The 18,680-nt window shown below is 41.7% G+C and overlaps 1 protein-coding gene across 4 annotated transcripts in view; it reads left to right on the forward strand.

Annotated features, from left to right (window-relative positions):
• RNF168 (ring finger protein 168) overlaps positions 1 to 8,841 on the forward strand; it is a 33,720-nt gene extending 24,879 nt beyond the window's left edge. For 2 of the 4 annotated variants that reach the window (XM_021070157.1, XM_021070158.1), the window contains exons 7-8: positions 711 to 1,614; positions 6,697 to 8,841. In XM_021070157.1, the coding sequence (XP_020925816.1) occupies positions 711 to 1,614; positions 6,697 to 6,758 (966 nt within the window). In that variant the 3' untranslated portion in view covers positions 6,759 to 8,841. Of the gene's footprint in view, positions 1 to 710 lie in introns of all 4 variants that reach the window. The other 2 variants (XM_021070159.1, XM_021070160.1) reach the window with 1 other exon arrangement.

Below are 18,680 nucleotides of genomic sequence, written 5' to 3' on the forward strand. Positions count from 1 at the left end.
GCATGGCAACACGAGATCCTTAACCCATTGCACCCGGCTGGGAGTCAAACCTACACTTCCATAGTGGCCTGAGCCTCTGCAGTTGGATCTTTAACCCACTGTGCTAAGGCAGCAACTCCCTGTGGGCAACGCCAGATCCTTAACCCACTGAGCAGAATGAGGCCAAGGATCGAACCCACATCCTCATGGATACTAGTCAGGTTTATTACTTCTGAGCCACAATGGAACTCTTCCCTGTGGAGTTTTAGTTAGTAGGTTTTTATGGGAGTGAAAATGAAGAAATGCCTTAATCTAAAGTGGAACACAGAATAAAAATACTATTAAGGGAGTTCGCATTGTGGTTCAGCAGTAACAAACCCAACTAGTATCCATGAGGTTGTAGGTTCGATCCCTGGCCCTGCTCAGTGAGTTAAGAATCTGGCATTGCTGTGAGCTGTGGTATAGGTTGTAGATGCAGCTCGGATCCCGAATTGCTGTGGCTGTTGTGTAGGCTGGCAGCTATAGCTCTGATTTGACCCCTAGCCTGGGAACTTCCATAGCCTGCGGATGCGGGTTCCCCCCAAAAATACTATTAGAATTCATATACCTTGTTAGTGGTAATAATAATTACCTTATTGCGAAAACTCAACTTTGATATCAGTGTAATTAGACTTATATATTATGATTTGACGATTTCCCCTGGTTCACTCAGTCTTTTTCTGTTTCTATAGGAAACTGACAGCAGTGGTATGAAGAGCCCTACATGGCAAGACACAGACGTTGAGGAAGATATGCCAACACTTTCTCCACAGATATGCCCTGAAGTTCAAGAGCAAGGTGTAAAACCTTCAATGGAGTCACCTATGCCTCAGTTATATGCCAGTGGTAGAGAATGGTGCCTTGAAGGACAAATGGAAACAAAAGCAAGCAATCATGAGAAAGAGTTATGTGTCATAAATCATGAGGGACCTAAAGCCAGAGTTCCCGACTCTGAAGAAGCTGCAGTTAAAACTTGTGGCAAAACAGAGAGTGGGTTCACTGTCTCTGATACGACACCGATAATTAGAAATAACACACCGGAGATAGAAAATGAAGAGTCTAACCTACTGATCAATAAGGATATCTTCAAAAGGAAAAATCAGGAATCTTTGTTTGAAGCAGTCAGGGACCCATGCTCTTCTGCAAAAAGAAGAAAAATGTTCCCCACAGCTTCCTCAGATGAAGAGGAAACAGAAATCAGCTTTACTCAAAAACTGATAGATTTGGAACATCTACTTTTTGAGAGACATAAACAAGAAGAACAGGACCGGTTGTTAGCATTACAGCTTCAAAAAGAGGTGGATCAAGAGCACATGAGGCCAAACAGGCAAAGAGGATCCCCAGATGGCTATCAGTTACGTGCTACGTCCTCACCTCCAGACAGATTGCTAAATGGACAGAGGAGGAGTTCCAAAGATAGGAACTTCAAAAGACAAACTGATCTAGAGCATCCAAAACCTCAGAGAGGCTCAAAAAATGAAAATTGGCAAACTTCTTTTAAGATCCAGTGGAAACATTCAGTTAACGGAAGAAATATACCAAATTCTATTAGAGATAATTGTAGTGTACCTAAAACTGCTCAGTCCCTACAGCCGAGTAAGTCCCAGAAAAGTATTTTTCAGATGTTTCAGAGATACACAAAGTAATGGATAGGTAAAGGGAGTATTTTATAATCTAGTAAAGCTGGGTTGTGAAGCTCTCTATCATAGATTCTTTATAAATTTTCATTAATTCTGCTTTGTGGGCACATTCATTATCCTTAATTAAAGGACTGTGCGATCACAAGGGAGGGACGTACAAATGTGTTTGTGCCAAACTCAGTTGTAAGCAAGGGTCACGGTCCTTTTCTTTTTTAGTAACTGATATGCTAAGTTGATAGTCCTTATGGATAAAAATGCCTTGGCCAGGGAGTTCCCTGATAGCCTAGTGGGTAAGGATCTGACATTGTCACTGCTGTGGCGGGGGTTCGATCCCTGGCCCAGGAACTTCTGCATGCTGCAGGCGTGACCCAGAAAAAGGGGGGAAAAAACACTTGAAAAAAAATAAATGCCTTGACTAACTCCCAAGAAACCTTCATTTTCATGTGTTTTCAAAAAATGCATATTTAATGGCCTTTGCCCACCTTTTTGGCATGACTAATAAAGCAATACTATAATAGTCCAAGTATTTAATCTAGGTAGGGTTTAAAATCTAAATTTTGTTGCAACTCTACCATCTATTTGCAAAGCACTTGAAATTCATCTTCCGTAACACTACAGTCATCTAGTTTCCATTTCTACTTTAATTAGTTTAAGTATTAAAAGCATTTTCTTTGACGTAAAATTAGGACTAACACGAAATCAGAAAAATGAGAATTTTCTGGAAAATTAGGAATTAGTTGACAGAAAGGAAACTAGACTCTTGGTGCAGAAGGAGCTAAGAGTTGGGATGAGGCTCAGTGGGATGGATTGACAATTTGGAAATACTGGAACCGAATGGGTAATCAGACAGGTGGGTTCCAGGATGGAGTGGCAAGTGTAGTTTGCCCCAGTATTCTGCTTCATTCTTTCTTTGCTAAATAACACAGAAAACATTTGAGTTTTACAGCTTTTCATACCATAGTATATAATCTGCTATTCCAGGGAAAGAAAAAAAAAAAGGTATTGCTCTAAGAGAATTATATCACAGTATCCTAGATTGTAGAACCTGGCTAACCATGTGTTTATTTCTTCAAGTTATCATTTATATTGGTACTGACTTTTATTTGTGTTTATGGATAAAAGTAGAAAGTATGATACTTGGGTTTTGCTCTCTCTTACCCCTGAAAGTTAAGTCAGAAGGCAGCAATTTCATTTGGTGAAATTTAACTTAGAGATTGTTAATCTTCTATTTCATTAATGTGAACAACCTTGAGCAAACAACAGTTTTGACAGCATTTCTGCTGATGTCTAGTTAGCCATCCTTTTCAGGTGATTATACAATAAAATGTCCTAGGGCTAGTAATTCTAGCTTAAAGTTGTCTGTATTTTTACACATTGTTACAATTTTTTTCCTCCAAATTTTATAACTGAAATTCTATAATCTCTGCATACTTGATGGCATCCACTTCAGTATTGATTGGGTGATTATGGGTAGAATTCTGATGCTGATTTAAAACTTAGTTTGCCCTTTCTCAAAAGTGCTTGACCTCTGAGTAATAATTGTGTTGAAATGAAGCATAGTTAATAATTAACCAGATATGTCTAAAATAGACTAAAGTCTATCGTTTCATCAAACCAGTATTTTTATAATAAGACTAGTTTTGCTTTCCATTTTATGGTAGATACTGTTGGACCCCTCAAATAGAGTTATATAAGTAAATCTTCCTGGAATAGTCCATAACCAAAAGGGCAGAAAATAGTGTAAGGTATTTAGTATTTACATATATAACCACTTATTTGTGAAGAAGTTTTCCTGACTAAAGTTGGTTTCAAGATAAATTTTAATTTCTCAATTAGTCTTTATGATACTCCGACCATGTATGCATTTTTGTGAGAAATCAGTAAATGTTTTGTGTCAGTCATTAGAACGTATTGATACTTTTCCTCCCATTTTATGGAAGGGATATGAGAGTGTTTAATTTCTCAGGGAGTGCTAAAACTGTGTAGAGGTTGAGTATCTGAAAATTAAAGTAATTATTAAAAATTAAAGGGACTATGTGTCTTATCACCGTTAAAAATAAAAATTAACACATGAAAATAAAAAGTTGTGCATAACAAAAACTACTATAAAGGAAAATTGGAAGACTATGCAAACTGGGGATGATATAGATGTGAATTACCACAAAGAGCTAATTTCCTTTGTAAAAATTGTCTGCCAGTACATTAAAAAAAAGACTTAACAACCCAAAAGAGAAATTAGAAAATTTTATGTTCCCAAGAAACTTAGTTCCCAAGAAAGGAAGTAAATGGCTCTTAGATGTGTGAAAAAATACATAGTATTCTAGTGCTCATATATTTCCCCAACCTTCAGATTAGTAAAGAAGGTGGGGGTTTTTTGGTCTTGTTTTTATCTGTGTATATGTTTTGGGGTTTGTTTCCAATCTTGGCAAGAGTGTGAGGAAATAGGCACTCTTACAGGTTACTTGGTATGAATAGACAATTTAAAAGCCCTAGAGGGATAACCTTGACAATTCTACCTCTAGGGATTTCTTTTTTTTTTTTTTTTTTTTTGTCTTTTTGTCTTTTTGCTATTTCTTTGGGCTGCACCTGCAGCATATGGAGGTTCCCAGGCTAGGGGTCTAATCGGAGCTGTAGCCACTGGCCTATGCCAGAGCCACAGCAACTTGGGATCCGAGCCGCGTCTGCAGCTTACACCACAGCTCACAGCAACGCCGGATCGTTAACCCACTGAGCAAGGGCAGGGACCGAACCCGCAACCTCATGGTTCCTAGTGGGATTCGTTAACCACTGCGCCACGACGGGAACTCCCCTCTAGGGATTTCTTTTTTTTTTTTTTATTTTTATTTTCCCACTGTACAGCAAGGGGGTCATGTTATTCTTACATGTATACATTACAATTACATTTTTTCCACCCTTTGTTCTGTTGCAACATGAGTATCTAAACAAAGTTCTCAATGCTATTCAGCAGGATCTCCTTGTATATATATTCTAAGTTGTGTCTGATAAGCCCAAGCTCCCGATCCCTCCCACCCCCTCCCTCTCCCATCAGGCAACCACAAGTCTTTTCTCCAAGTCCAAGATTTTCTTTTCTGGGGAGATGTTCATTTGTGCTGGATGTTAGATTCCAGTTATAAGTGATATCATATGGTATTTGTCTTTGTCTTTCTGGCTCATTTCACTCAGTATGAGATTCTCTAGTTCCATCCATGTTGCTGCAAATGGCATTATGTCATCCTTTTTTATGGCTGAGTAGTATTCCATTGTGTATATATACCACTTCTTCCGAATCCAATCCTCTGTCGATGGACATTTGGATTGTTTCCATGTCCTGGCTCTTGTGAATAGTGCTGCAATGAACATGCGGGTGCACGTGTCTCTTTTAAGTAGAGCTTTGTCCGGATAGATGCCCAAGAATGGGATTGCAGGGTCATATGGAAGTTCTATGTATAGATTTCTAAGGTATCTCCAAACTGTTCTCCATAGTGGCTGTACCAGTTTACATTCCCACCAACAGTGCAGGAGGGTTATAAGTACCTCCTTTTTTTTTTTTTTTTTTTAACTTTTTTTCCATTTTTGTTTTTGGCTTACTTTTGGCTTCCCCGTGGCATATGGAGTTCATGGGCCAGGGATCAGATCCCAGCTGCAGTTGCAATCTACACTGAAGCTGTGGCAACACTGTGTACTTAATCCATTGTGCCAGGTCAGGAATCAAACCTGTGTCCCCAGGCTCCTAGGGATTTCTTAAAGCTGTCTTCACCTATCTGTAGAGTGGCATGCACAAAACACTTTTGTATGGCATTGTTTGTAATAACAAGCTTAGAAACAACCTTAATTGTATCAATTAACAATACATGATGGTAAAATAGAATACTATACAGCAATTAAAAAACCCACTTTACTGATATGAGAAGAACTATAAGATGTAGTTAAAAAATACAAGATATAGGATAGCATACATAGCATGCAATCATTTGTCCAAAGAAGAGAAATATATATATATGAGAGAAACTTGTCAGCAGGGAGAGAAACTGGATGGCTGGAAAGTAGTGGAAGAATAACTTTTCACTATATGTTCTTTTATATTTTGAATTTTCAATCATATTGAATATATATCATTAGTCAAAATTAAAATGTTCTTGGAATTCCCTGGAGGCCTAGTGGTTAAGGACTGGCATTGTCATTGCTATGGCTTGGGTTACTGTTGTGGCTTGGTTAGATCTATGTGCCAGGGATTTCCGTATGCCTTGGGCACAGCCAAAAAGCAAAAAATGTAAATGTTCTTAAAATATTGCAAGATAAAAGATACTTATGCATCCTAGCCTACACCACTCTAGATGGTCCTATTTTGCCTTTAAAATGTAAGAATCAATTCTGAGAAATTTTTCAGTGCAAAAAAAAATTAGCATTGTGAATTTTTGGAAATAGCATTGTGAATGAATTAGAATATATTTAGATTTAATGTACTTTTAAAAAAATTATTTGGAAATCAAATCATATGCTTTTCAGGTAGAATTGCTACAGAACTGCAGTCCCACTGAGAATCGTGAGAAAAGCCAGATAAAAATGTAAAATTTTCAGAGTTCCCTGGCTTTGTCACTGCTGTGGCTCAGGATCCGTTCCTGACCAGAACTTGTGCATGCTGAGGACACAGCTGGGCGGGGGTGGAAGTAAACTTTTCTACTTAAAAGCTGCTGGGGAGTTCCCATTGTGGTGCAGTTGAAATGAATCCAACTAGTATCCATGAGGATGCATGTTTGATCCCTGGCCTTGCTCAGTGGCTTAAGGGTCCAGCGTTGCCATGAGCTGCAGTGTAGGTCGCAGACGCAGCTCAGATCTAGCATTGCTGTGGCTCTGGTGTAGGCTGATGGCTACAGCTCTGATTCAACCCTTAGTCTGGGAACTTGGGTGCGGCCCCAAAATAAATAAATAAAGAAATAGCAAGCTACTGAAAGAATGAGGATTAAGTTAGGGGCTACGTTTCTAGACAGGGGAAACTTGAGAGGTGAACTGATATTTGCAACCACTTTTTTGCTTGTAGCATGTGCCTGTTCTGAGTGCAGGACAACAATCCAGGCTGCTGCTGGTGAACCGAGAAACTGACAGAGCTCTTGGCCCATCTCATGAAGCTGGAGTGACAATAGTGGAGACTTGAAACACAACGTCGGTTTTCCCGTCAAGATAACTGCGGTTTAAAACTTTGGAGCAAAGGCTAAAAGACTGAAAACCTTTGAGAAACAGAGGAGCTGTCATCAGGCTTGCAGTGCTGATGAGATAAGAACAGAGTTCAGGACCTACCAGAGGAAAAGAGCCTGTTGAACACATCAGAGCCTCATTTGAAAGCCCTAGCACAGAAGTTTACAAAGTATATCTCAGCAGCCAAACCTGCACGCTGCCAATAGTTATAGGGCCGTGAGCTAAGAATACTTTTAAATGACTCTTAGATACCTTAGTTCACAAACATTTATTCCGTAAGGAGTTGAGCTATGGGACTAGTAATTTGTGCGTGCATTTTGGACCACCAAACCAAGGGCAGGAGGTGCAGCACAGAAGAAAGTAATTTCCTTGGGAGTCCATTGTGGCACAGCAGGAACAAACCAACTAGTGTCCATTGAGGATTCGAGTTCAATCCCTGCCCTCACTCAGTGGGTTGGGGATCTGGCGTTGTGGTGAGCTGTGGTGTAGGCTGGCAGCTGGAGCTCCGATTAGACCCCTAGCTTGGAAACTAACATATGCCGCAGCTGCAGCCCCAAAAAGGGGGAAAAAAAAAGAAGAAGGAAAGAAAGAAAAAAGAAGAGTTCCCGTCGTGGTTCAGGGGTTAACAAACCTGACTAGGATACATGGGGATTCGAGTTTGATCCCTGGCCTCCCTCAGTGGGTTAAGGATCCGGCATTGCCATGAGCTGTGGTGTAGGTTGCAGACATGGCTCGGATCTGGTGTTGCTGTGGATGCGGCGTAGGCTGGCATCTACAGCTCCAATTGGACCCTTAGCCTGCGAACCTCCATATGCCGAGGGTACAACCCTAAAGAGACAAAAAAAGACCAAAAAAAAAAAAAAAAGTAATTTCCTTTTAACTTGGTTCCTGCCTATATGACCTTAGATGAGCTACTTACTCTCCCTATTTTTTTTTTTTTTCTTTTCTGCAGCTTATGGAAATTACTGGGCCAGGGGTGGAATCAGAGCTGCAGCTGGGGCCTACACCAAGCCATGAAAACACTGCATCCAATCCACATCTGTGAGCTATGCCACAGCTTGCAGCAACATCAGATCCTTAACCACTGAGCTAGGACAGGGATCAAACCCACATCCTTACAGAGACAATGTCAGGTCCTTAACCCATTGAGCCCCAGTGGGAACTCCCTTAACCTCCCTTTATAAATTTGTAAATGGAAATCAATGTATGGAACAGAGTTGCTATCAAGTCCCAGCAAGCTTTCTAATTCCTCAACTACAGGGATGCCAAGAACCCCTCTCTGAAATTTCCTCTATAAAAAATTAAGGCCATCAGGCATCAGCACTAATTCCCAGAGCCCCTAAGGAGGGTACACTCTGGAAATAACAATAACACTAGGATAAGATTTAAAGGAGGGCATTTTAGTAATTGAAATGGATGATAATGAATTACAAAACATTTTCCCCATGGGAACAAGAATCCCCACGCACCAAGGAAAAGATTGATTGATTTTGATAGCCAGGATAAGTAAGCACTGGAGCAGGTTGTAAACCTGTCTCATCAATCAATGACAACTTGGTTCACTGAACACAGCTCTGAAAACCAAACAATCAGTGAAAGCTGTATGCTTTCAAAGTCCGCTAATCATCAGTGGCCTCAGGCCAGTAAACACACTTTCTGCAAAACCAATACCATCACACTTCTGCACACAGGAGATTTAAGGATTGCTTTGTGCAGTGCTGGTCTCCTGACCACTGGAATACTAGTGCTTTACTTAAGTAATAAACTCACATTTGAGGTCTTAGTTATTGAGTGTTGGTCTCATATTTTAATACCAGTTTGCTTCTTACCGTTTGACTTTAATGTATGAAGCTTTTTTTTCTTTTGCCATGCTTAAGTCTTTGATCTTCAGATATTTTTTCTTTGTATTAAATTTTAACAATATATTTTACTTAAGATATTTAAAATATTATTTCAACGTGTAATCATGATTAAAACTACTTATGAGAAATATTTTACCTTCTTAGTTTGGATTAGCTGTATTTCAATAGACATATATTGCTAGTGGCTACGATATTGGACACTGCAGTTCTCAAACATCATCTCATGCCGGAGTCCATCATTTCTTTGCTTGATGCCAGAGGGAAACTTTCAGTAGTCTCCTTGCTACCAAAAGGAAGTTCAATAAACTACAGCTAGGATGCTTTTCTAAAATTAAATCTTGGAGTTCCCGTCATGGCACAGTGGTTAATGAATCCAACTAGGAACCATGAGGTTGCGGGTTCGGTCCCTGGCCTTGCTCAGTGGGTTAAGGATCCAGCGTTGCTGTGAGCTGTGGTGCAGGTCGAAGACATGGCTCGGATCCCCCGTTGCTGTGGGCTGTGGTATAGGCTGGCAGCTGTAGCTCCAATTAGACCCCTAGCCTGGGAACCTCCATATGCCTCAGGAGCGGCTCAAGAAAAGGCAAAAGGACAAAATAAATAAATAAATAAATAAATAAAATTAAATCTCATGTTCTTTTCCTCTGTAGAGCTCTGAAGAGTTTTTTTTTTTTTTCTTTTTTCTTTCTGTCTTTTGTCATTTTAGGGCTGAACCCGTGGCATATGGAGGTTCCCAGGCTAGGGATCTTATCAGAGCTGTAGCCACCGGCCTACGCCACAGCCACAGCAACTCTGGATCCCAGCCGCGTCTGCACCCTACACCACAGCTCACAGCAACATGGATCCTTAACCCACTGAACAAGGCCAGGGATCAAACCCACAACCTCATGGTTCCTAGTCAGATTTGTTAACCCATGAGCCGTGACGGGAACTCCTGTTGGAAGTTTTTTAATCACAGTTTCAATTTCACTACTTGTGATTGGTCCGTTCATCTTTTCCATTTCATCTTGGTTTAATCTTGGAAGATTGTTCTTTTCTAAGAATTTGTGCATTTCTTCTAGGTTGTCCGTTTTATTGGCATATAGTTGCTTGTAGCAGTCTCTTATGATCCTTTATATTTCTGTGCTGTCTGTTGTAACTTCTCCTTTTTCATTTCTAATTTTATTGATTTTATTCTTCTCTCTTTTTTTCTTGATGAGTCCGGTTAAGGGTTTATCGATTTTGTTGATCTTCTCAAAGAACCAGCTTTTAGTTTTATTGATCTTTTCTATGGTTTTCTTCATTTCTTTTTCATTTGTTTCTGCTCTGATCTTTATGATTTCTTTCCTTCTGCTAACTTTAGGTCTTGTCCATCTCTATTTGCTTTAGATGTAAAGTTAGGGTTTTTATTTGAAATTTTTCTTGTTTCCTGAAGTAAGCTTGTATTGCTATAAACTTCCCTCTTAGAACTGCTTTTGTGGCATCCCATAAGTTTTGTAGTGTTGTGTCTTTGTTGTCATTTGCTTCTAGGTATTTTTAAGTTTCCTCTTTGATTTCTTCAGTGCTCCATTGGCTGTTTAGCAGCATGTTGTTTAGTCTCCATGTGTTTGTGTTTTTTGCATCCTTCTTTTCTTGTTGTTGATTTCCAATGTATAGTGTTGGAAAAGATGCTTGGTATGATTTCAATTTTCTTAAAGTTACCAAGGCTTGATTTGTGGCCCAGAATGTGATCAATCCTAGAGACTGTTTCCTGTGCACTTGAGAAGAATGTGTATTATACTGCTCTCAGATGGAATGTTCTAAAATATCAATTAAGGAGTTCCTGTCGTGGCACAGCGGAAACGAATCCAACTAGGAACCACGAGGTTGTGGGTTTGATCCCTGACTTCTCTCAGTGGGTTAAGGATCCAGGGTTGCTGTGAGCTGTGTTGTAGGCCAGCGGCTACAGCTCCAATTAGACCCCTAGCCTGGGAACCTCCATATGCCACGGGTGCAGTCCTAAAAAGACAAAAGACTATATATATATATATATATATATATATACACACACACACACAAAATATAAATATATATATATACACAAAATATAAATATATATATACAAAATATAAATATATAGAGAGAGACAAAAAATATATATATATATATTTAAAGTCCATCTGGTCTAATGCATCATTTAGGACCTGTGTTTCCTTGTTGATTTTCTGTCTGGATGATCTGTCCATTGCTGTGAGTGGGGTGTTAAAGTCCCCCATTCCTATTGTGTTATTGTCAATTTCTCCTTTTAAGGTTGTTAGCAGTTGTCTTATATATTGAGGTCATCCCATGTTGGGCGCATGTATTTACAACTGTTATATCTTCTTCTTGGATTGATTCTTTGATCATTATATTTACAATTGTTGTATCTTCTTGGATTGTTCCTTTGATCATTTGTCTCTTATAATATTCCTTTTTAAAATTATTTTTATTTTTTCCATTATAGTTGGCTTACAATGTTCTGTCAATTTTCTACTATACAACAAAGTGACCCAGTCACACATACATATATACATTCTTTTTCTCACATTATCCATCATGCTCCATCACAAGCAACTAGATATAGTTCCCAGTGCTCTACAGCAGGATCTCATCACTTATCCATTCCAAAATCTCTTATAATATTCTTTATTTTAAGGCCTATTTTTTCTGATATGAGTGTTGCTACTCCAGGTTTCTTTTGATTCCCCTTTGCATGGAATATTTTCTTCCATCCTCTCACTTTCAGTTTGTATGTGCACCCAGAACTGCAGTGGGTTTCTCGAAGACAGCATATATATGGGTCTTGTTTTTGTATCCATTCAGCCAGTTGGTGTCTTTGGGTTGGGGTATTTAGGTTCATTTACATTTAAGGTAATTACTGATATGTATGTTCTCATTGCCATTTTATTAAGTTTTGGATTTGTTTTTGTTGCTCTTTTTCTTTCCTTCTTGTTCTTTTCTCTTGCGATTTGATGACAATCTTTAGCGTTGCTTTTTCTTATTTGTGTGTGTATCAATTTGGTTTGCAGTTACCCTGAATTTTTTTTTTATATAGGAGTCTATATATATAACACAAGATTGTTTTAAGTTGTTGGTCTCTTAACTGGAAGTGGATCTCCAGTGTCCTGCATTTGTACCCTCCTCTTCTCACGATTTCTGATTTTGGTGGTATATATGTGTGTGGATGATTTCCTACCTTTACTATATGTATGCCTTCACTGGTGAGCCTTGTCATGTGTGGTATTTTTGTTTCTAGTTGTGGCCTTGCCTTTTCCACCTAGAGAAGTTCCTTTAGTATTTGTTGTAAAGCTGGTTTAGTGATGCTAAATTCTCTTAGCTTTTGCTTGTCTGCAAACCTTTTGATTTTTCCTTCAAATCTGAATGAGAGCCCTGCTGAGTAGAGTAATCTTGGTTGGAGATCTTTTACTTTCATCATTTTAATATATCCTGCCACTCCCTTCTGGCTTGCAGAGTTTCTGCTGAAAAATCTGCCAATAACCTTATCGGTGTTCCCTTTGTATGTTCTTTTTTTTCCCTAGCTGCTTTCAATATTTTCTCTTTGTCTTTAATTTTGGTCAGTTTGATTTATATGTGTCTAAGGGTGTTCCTCCTTGGATTTATTTTATATGGTACTCTTGTGCTTCCTAGAGTCGAGTGAGTGATTCCTTTCCCGTGTTAGGGACGTTTTAGGCTATTATCTCTTCAAATATTTTTTCCAGCTCTTTCTCTCTCACTTCTCCTTCTATAATACGGATGTTGACGCATTTAACATTGCCCCAGAGTTCTCTTAGACTGTCTTCATTTCTTTTTAATATTTTTTCTCTTTTCTGTTCCACATCAGTGATTTCCACTAGTCTCTCCTCCACCTCACTTATTTGTTCTTCTGCCTCCGTATTCTGCTGTTGGTTGCTTCTAATGAATTTTTTTATTTCAGTTATTATATTTTGCATGTCTGCTTGCTTAATCCTTAAATCTTGTATTTCTTTGCTCAGTGTTTCTTGTAATGTATCAGTCTTTGCCTCCAGCCTATTTCCAGTGTCTTGAATCATCTTCACTATTATCAGTCTGCAATCTTTTACATGGAGGTTGATAATCTCCAGATCACTTAGCTGTTTTTCTGGGGATTTTTCTTGCCCCCTTATCTGAGTCATAATTCTCTGCCTTTTGATTTTGTATAGATTTTTGATATGGTCTCCTTTTTGCCGACAATAGAGTTGTAGCCTCTCTCACTTCTGATATCTGCCACCCTTGTGGCTGAAGTTGATAGAGAGCCTTGCTGTAAGCTTCCTGATGGGGGGAACTGGTGCCTGCCATGCCTGCCCACTGGTAGGTCGAGCTGATTCTTATCTCCCTGGTGTGTGGGGCTTTATTTTTGGGTGAGGTTAGAGACTAGAGGTGGCTGTGTGCCTGTGGGAGTCTTTAGGCAGCCAGTTTGCTGATGGGTGGGGCTTTGATCCCACCTGGATTATTGTTTGGCCTGGGGCTTCTCAGTGCTGATGGGTGGGGCCAGTTTTTTCCCAAAATGTCAACCTCTAGAGGAACACGTGCTGATGAATATTCCTGAGAGCTTTGCCTGCAATGTCCTTCCCCCACAACAAGCCACGTTCGCCCCATTTTCCCAGGAGATCCTCCAAGAACTGCAATCAGGTCTGACCCAGATTCTGCTTTGCCCAGATTCTGCAAAGCCTATGCGTGCGTTTCAAGAATGGGATCTCCATTTCCCCCAGTCCCATGGAGCTCCTGTGCACAAGCCCCACTGGCCTGAATGCCAAATGCTGTGGGGGCTCCTTCTCCCAATGCCAGATCCACAGGCATGGGGACCTGACGTGGGGCTCAGAACTCTCAGTTCTGCAGGTGAGTCTCTGCGATACAGTTACTTTCCAGTCTGTGGGCTGCCCACTGATAAGTTCCTGGGAGGATGGAGACAGACTCTCACCCTCCTAAAAGTGGCCGTGACCTTGGAGACCTGGTACAGCCCAGCACAAGACCTATACCCTCTCCCAGAATGTGCAGCATAGATTAACCACCAACAAGGATTAACTGCCCTCTGTCCCAGGACTGGACTACCTACCCCTCCCCACCTACCACTCCATTGGCCTTCCCCTCCTCCTCTTTCGGGGTCCTTCCTGCCGCAAGTTCCCGCCATGAACTCCAGCGAGCCACAGGTTCCCGTCAAGGATCCTTTATAAGGCTAGCACCTCCTCACAGTCAGAGCTGGTGCCATCCTGAGCTCAGCCCATGCCCCTTTGATGCCTTGACAAATCTCTTTTGCTTTGCCAACTAGGCTTTGCAGTTCCTCCCTCGGCAAACCTAGCACCCACCCAGCAGGTATGGGGTTGCTTATGTCATGCATTCACCCCTCCTACCATCCTAACGTGGCCTCCTCTTTGTCTTCTGGAGTAGGATATCTTTTCTGATAGTTTGCAGTCTATTTGGTTGAAGGTTGTTCAGCAGTTGGTTGTAATTTTGTTGCTTTTGTGAGAGAAGTTGAGCTCCAGTCCTTCTATTCCACCATCTTAATCCCCCAGATAGTTTTTCAATCATTTTGAAAGTTCAATCATTTGGAACATTTCATTCAATCATTTCATTTTGGGCTCTAGGAGCTGATGGTGGCCCCCCAACAGCTAACAGATTGATTCGTTTTTCTATCTTTTTTTTTTTTTTTTTTCTGAAGGCACTTTCTTCACAGCTGTAAAGATGTTACTCTTTCCCTCCAATACATGTGTGTTTTATATGGTTTTATTTTTTATTTTTATTTTATTTTATTTTTTAGGGCTGCAACCGAGGCATATGGAGGTTCCCAGGCTAAGGATCAAATCGGAGCTGTGGTCACCAGCCTACGCCACAGCCATAGCAACATGCAATCTGAGCTGCATCTGTGACCTACACCACAGCTCACAGCAACACCAGATCCTTAACCCACTGAGCGAGGCCAGGGATCAAACCTGCATCCCTCCTGGATGCTACTCAGATTCCTTTCTGCTGAGCCATGACGGGAACTCCTATACGGTTTTATTTTTTATTTAATTTTTTATTTTTTTGTCTGTTTGCCTTTACGTGAGCCACTCCCACTCCCGCGGCATATGGAGGTTCCCAGGCTAGGGGTCGAATCGGAGCTGTAGCCACCGGCCTACGCCACAGCCACAGCAATGCAGGATCCGAGCCGCGTCTACAATCTACACCACAGCTCACGGCAACGCCGGATCGTTAACCCACTGAGCAAGGCCAGGGACCGAACCCGCAACCTCATGGTTCCTAGTCGGATTCGTTAACCACTGAGCCACAACAGGAACTCCCGGTTTTATTTTTTAAGTTTAATTATTTGACTCATGCGATGTTTAACCTGGAGTAGTGAGTAAGGTATACGGTCCAACTTTACTTTTTTTTTTTTTTTTTGTATTTTCTAGGGCCACACTTGTGGCATATGGAGGTTCCCAGGCTAGGGGTCTAATCAGAGCTGCCAGCCGCCGGCCTACGCCAGAGCCACAGCAACTCGGGGTCCGAGCCACATCTGCAACCTACACCACAACTCACGGCAATGCCGGATTCTTAGCCCACTGAGGGAGTCCAGGGATGGAACCCACAACCTCATGGTTCCTAGTTGGATTCGTTAACCACTGAGGCACGATGGGAACTCCTAAAATTTTTATTGTTTATTCAATTTCCCCAATACCATTTTTTAAAAAGTCCATTATTGCTACTAATCTGAGATGCCCCTTATAATATTTCCATACATGTCAGTGTCTGTAACTAGATTTCCAGTTTTGTTCTATTGGCATGATATCCACTCTTTTTTTGGTTGCCCCGCAGCATATGGAGTTCCCGAGTGTTAGGTTTGCCGAGGGAGGAATGTGCAAGGGCTAGTTGGTAAAGCAGAAGAGATTTGTCAGGGCATCAGAGGGGCATGGGCTGAGCTCAGGATGGCACCAGCTCTGACTGTGAGGAGGTTCTAGGCTTTTAAAGGATCTGTGGTGGGAATCTGTGGCTGGTCGGAGTTCATGGCAGAAATATGTGGCAGGAAGGATGAAGAAGGAGGGAAAAGTCAAGGGAGGGGTAGTGGGGAGGGGTAGGTGGTCAGAGTCCCTTGACAGAGGGCAGTTAATCTTTGCAGGTGGTTAATCTATGCTCCACACTCTGGGAAAGGTCTTGTGCTATGCTGTACCCATGTTCACAGCAGGTCTTCAAGGTGAACAGTCACATTCAGGGGGTGAGGGTCTGTCTCCATGCTGAAAGGGATCAGATCCAAGCCGAAGCTGGGGCAATGCCAGGGATCCTTGACCCACTGTGCAGGTCCGGGATTGAACCTGCGTCCCAGCATTGCACGCACACCACCGATCCCATTGCACCACAGCAGGAACTCCTCTACTCTTGCATTGATAGCACATTGTTTTAATTACTAAGTTTTTATGATACAGCAAGTCACCGCTCATTACTCTTTTTTAATCTCACAATATTCCAACTTATTGTTATTTTTCTATATAAACTCGAGAATCTCATTCTGTTTCTGGCAATCTCTTACCCTAGCTATTTTCTTCCTTTCCTTCCTCATCAGTGGCTGCTACCAAGGAGTATAGCCTCTACTTTCTAAAGGGATTCCCTCTCTCTAATCTGCCACCCCTGGGCCTATGGCATTTTTTGCCTTTCTTCTCCACCTCCCTCTGACACCTTCTCCAATGCTCTGCCTGGCCCATTTGTTCTCAGATCTGCTCACAGGACTTCCACTCAGATGGGATTCTCACCCTCTGCAGATGAATTCTTGCTGATGTTTTTCTGAGATTTTCTACCTTTACAACCTCAAGGCAACTTCTTTTTGTTGTTGTTGTTGTCTTTTGTCCTTTTAGGGCCACACCAGTGGCATATGGAGATTCCCAGGCTAGCGTTTGAATCAGAGCTGTAGCTGCCAGCCTATGCCACATCCATAGCAAAGTAAGATCTGGGCCACATCTGTGACCTGCACCACAGCTCATGGCAATGACAGATCCTTAACCCACTGAGCAAGGCCAGGGATCAAACCCTTGTCCTCATGGATCCCAGTTGGGTCCGTTAACCACTGAGCCATAATGGGTATTCCCTCAAGGCAACTTCTCATTCTTCCCCACTGCACCTTTTTGGCTTCCCAGGTTGGTTATTCTATAAAAAGTGTTGGAGGCCATATTGGGAAACCTCGTGTGGCAGGGAACAGTGAGTGAGCTCTAGGAGCTGAGGGCTGCCTCCACCCAAGAGCCAGCAAAAAACTGAAGTTCTCTGTACCATAGCTGCAAGGAACTGAACGCTACCCACAACCATGCAGACAGGGAAATGGATCCTTCCCTCAATGGAGCCTCCAGATGAGAACTAGCCCTGGCCAACACTGTTTGCAGCCTGATGAGACCCTAGCAGAAGACATTGCTAAGCCATGCCCAGACTCCTGACTGAGATAATACAGGTGTGTCCAATGAGGATGCTCGCATTATATTGTTACACATCAAGAGTTAACTAATAAAGGGAGTTCCCGTCGTGGCGCAGTGGTTAACGAATCCGACTAGGAACCATGAGGTTGCGGGTTCGGTCCCTGCCCTTGCTCAGTGGGTTAACGATCCAGCGTTGCTGTGAGCTGTGGTGTAGGTTGCAGACACGGCTCGGATCCCGCGTTGCTGTGGCTCTGGCGTAGGCCGGTGGCTACAGCTCCGATTCAACCCCTAGCCTGGGAACCTCCATATGCTGCGGGAGCGGCCCAAGAAATAGCAACAACAACAAAAGACAAAAAAAAAAAAAAAAAAAAAGAGTTAACTAATAGGAAGTTCCCCATTGTGGCTTGGCAATAGTATCCATGAGGATGAGGGTTCGATTTCTAGCTTTGCTCAGTGGGTTAAGGATCCAGTGTCGCCATGAATTGAGCCACAAATGGAACTCCACTCTAACACATATCTTTTGATTGCCCCTCCTTTTCACCCTTGTCCTGGGAATGAAACCTGTAAGGACTAAATCTGGAGGCTCCCTTACCCTCTGAGGTCTAGCTGAATTATGCCAAGTAGAGCCCGAGCAGGAAACCAGAGAGAGAGGAGAGTATGATTGGAGTGTTTATGTCCCCTGCTGCTCTGCAGAATCCCTGCAGTCTGGCTGGCTATGCCCCTCAACTGAAAGTCCTAGCTCCTATGAGGTCTTGTCCACCGCACAGTCTCCCCATCACACAGTCTCTATTTTCCCAGTTCTGGTAGCTGCTTCATCCTCTCTGCCCCTCTGATGGAGTGAGAACGGCTCTCTGGCATTGCTACAAGGAACCATCTTGTGTTTTCCCTGCACCATGCCCACGTTTTTGTAAATCCTCTATCTTCTCAAATTATCCAGTTTAACTGAGCCACCTATGTCTTGCCAGGCCCCTGACTGGTACTGTTAGCTACACTAGGAAGCATAATAGATATGAAAAGTCGTGACAATGTTCCATATCTTGAAAACTCATTGAACAGTTCACTTAAAATGGATGCACTTGTGTTGCACGTAAATTATACCTCAACAAAGTTGATTTTTAAAAAATTAGACCATGACATGGGCCCATGCCCACTGGTCTCCATGGCTCACTTGATGATCCTCCATGTCTTTTCCATGGCACAAAAGACCCCCGCCTACATGCTCCTCTGTGACTCAAGAGGTTCCTGAACCATACTGGCCAATGGGGACCTGCTGTATAGCACAGGAAACTGCCCAAAACTCTGTGATAATCTAGATGGGAAAAGAATCTGAAAAAGTATGGATATGTGTACATGTATAACTGAATCATTTTGTTGTACAACAGAAATTATCACAACCTTGTAAATCAACTATATTTCAATAAAACTTTTAAAAATGAAAAAAAAAAAAAAAAGAGAGAGAGAGAGAGAGAGATTCCTGAACCACAGAGAAAAATACATAACAGGGGGGAAAAAAACCACAACTAACCTTCATGGCTTGCTCAAGTCATTATGCTAGTTCTATATATTTGTTCTGCATAAAGGTA

This window comes from Sus scrofa, chromosome 13 (assembly GCF_000003025.6).
Source record: "Sus scrofa isolate TJ Tabasco breed Duroc chromosome 13, Sscrofa11.1, whole genome shotgun sequence".
NCBI lineage: Eukaryota > Metazoa > Chordata > Mammalia > Artiodactyla > Suidae > Sus > Sus scrofa.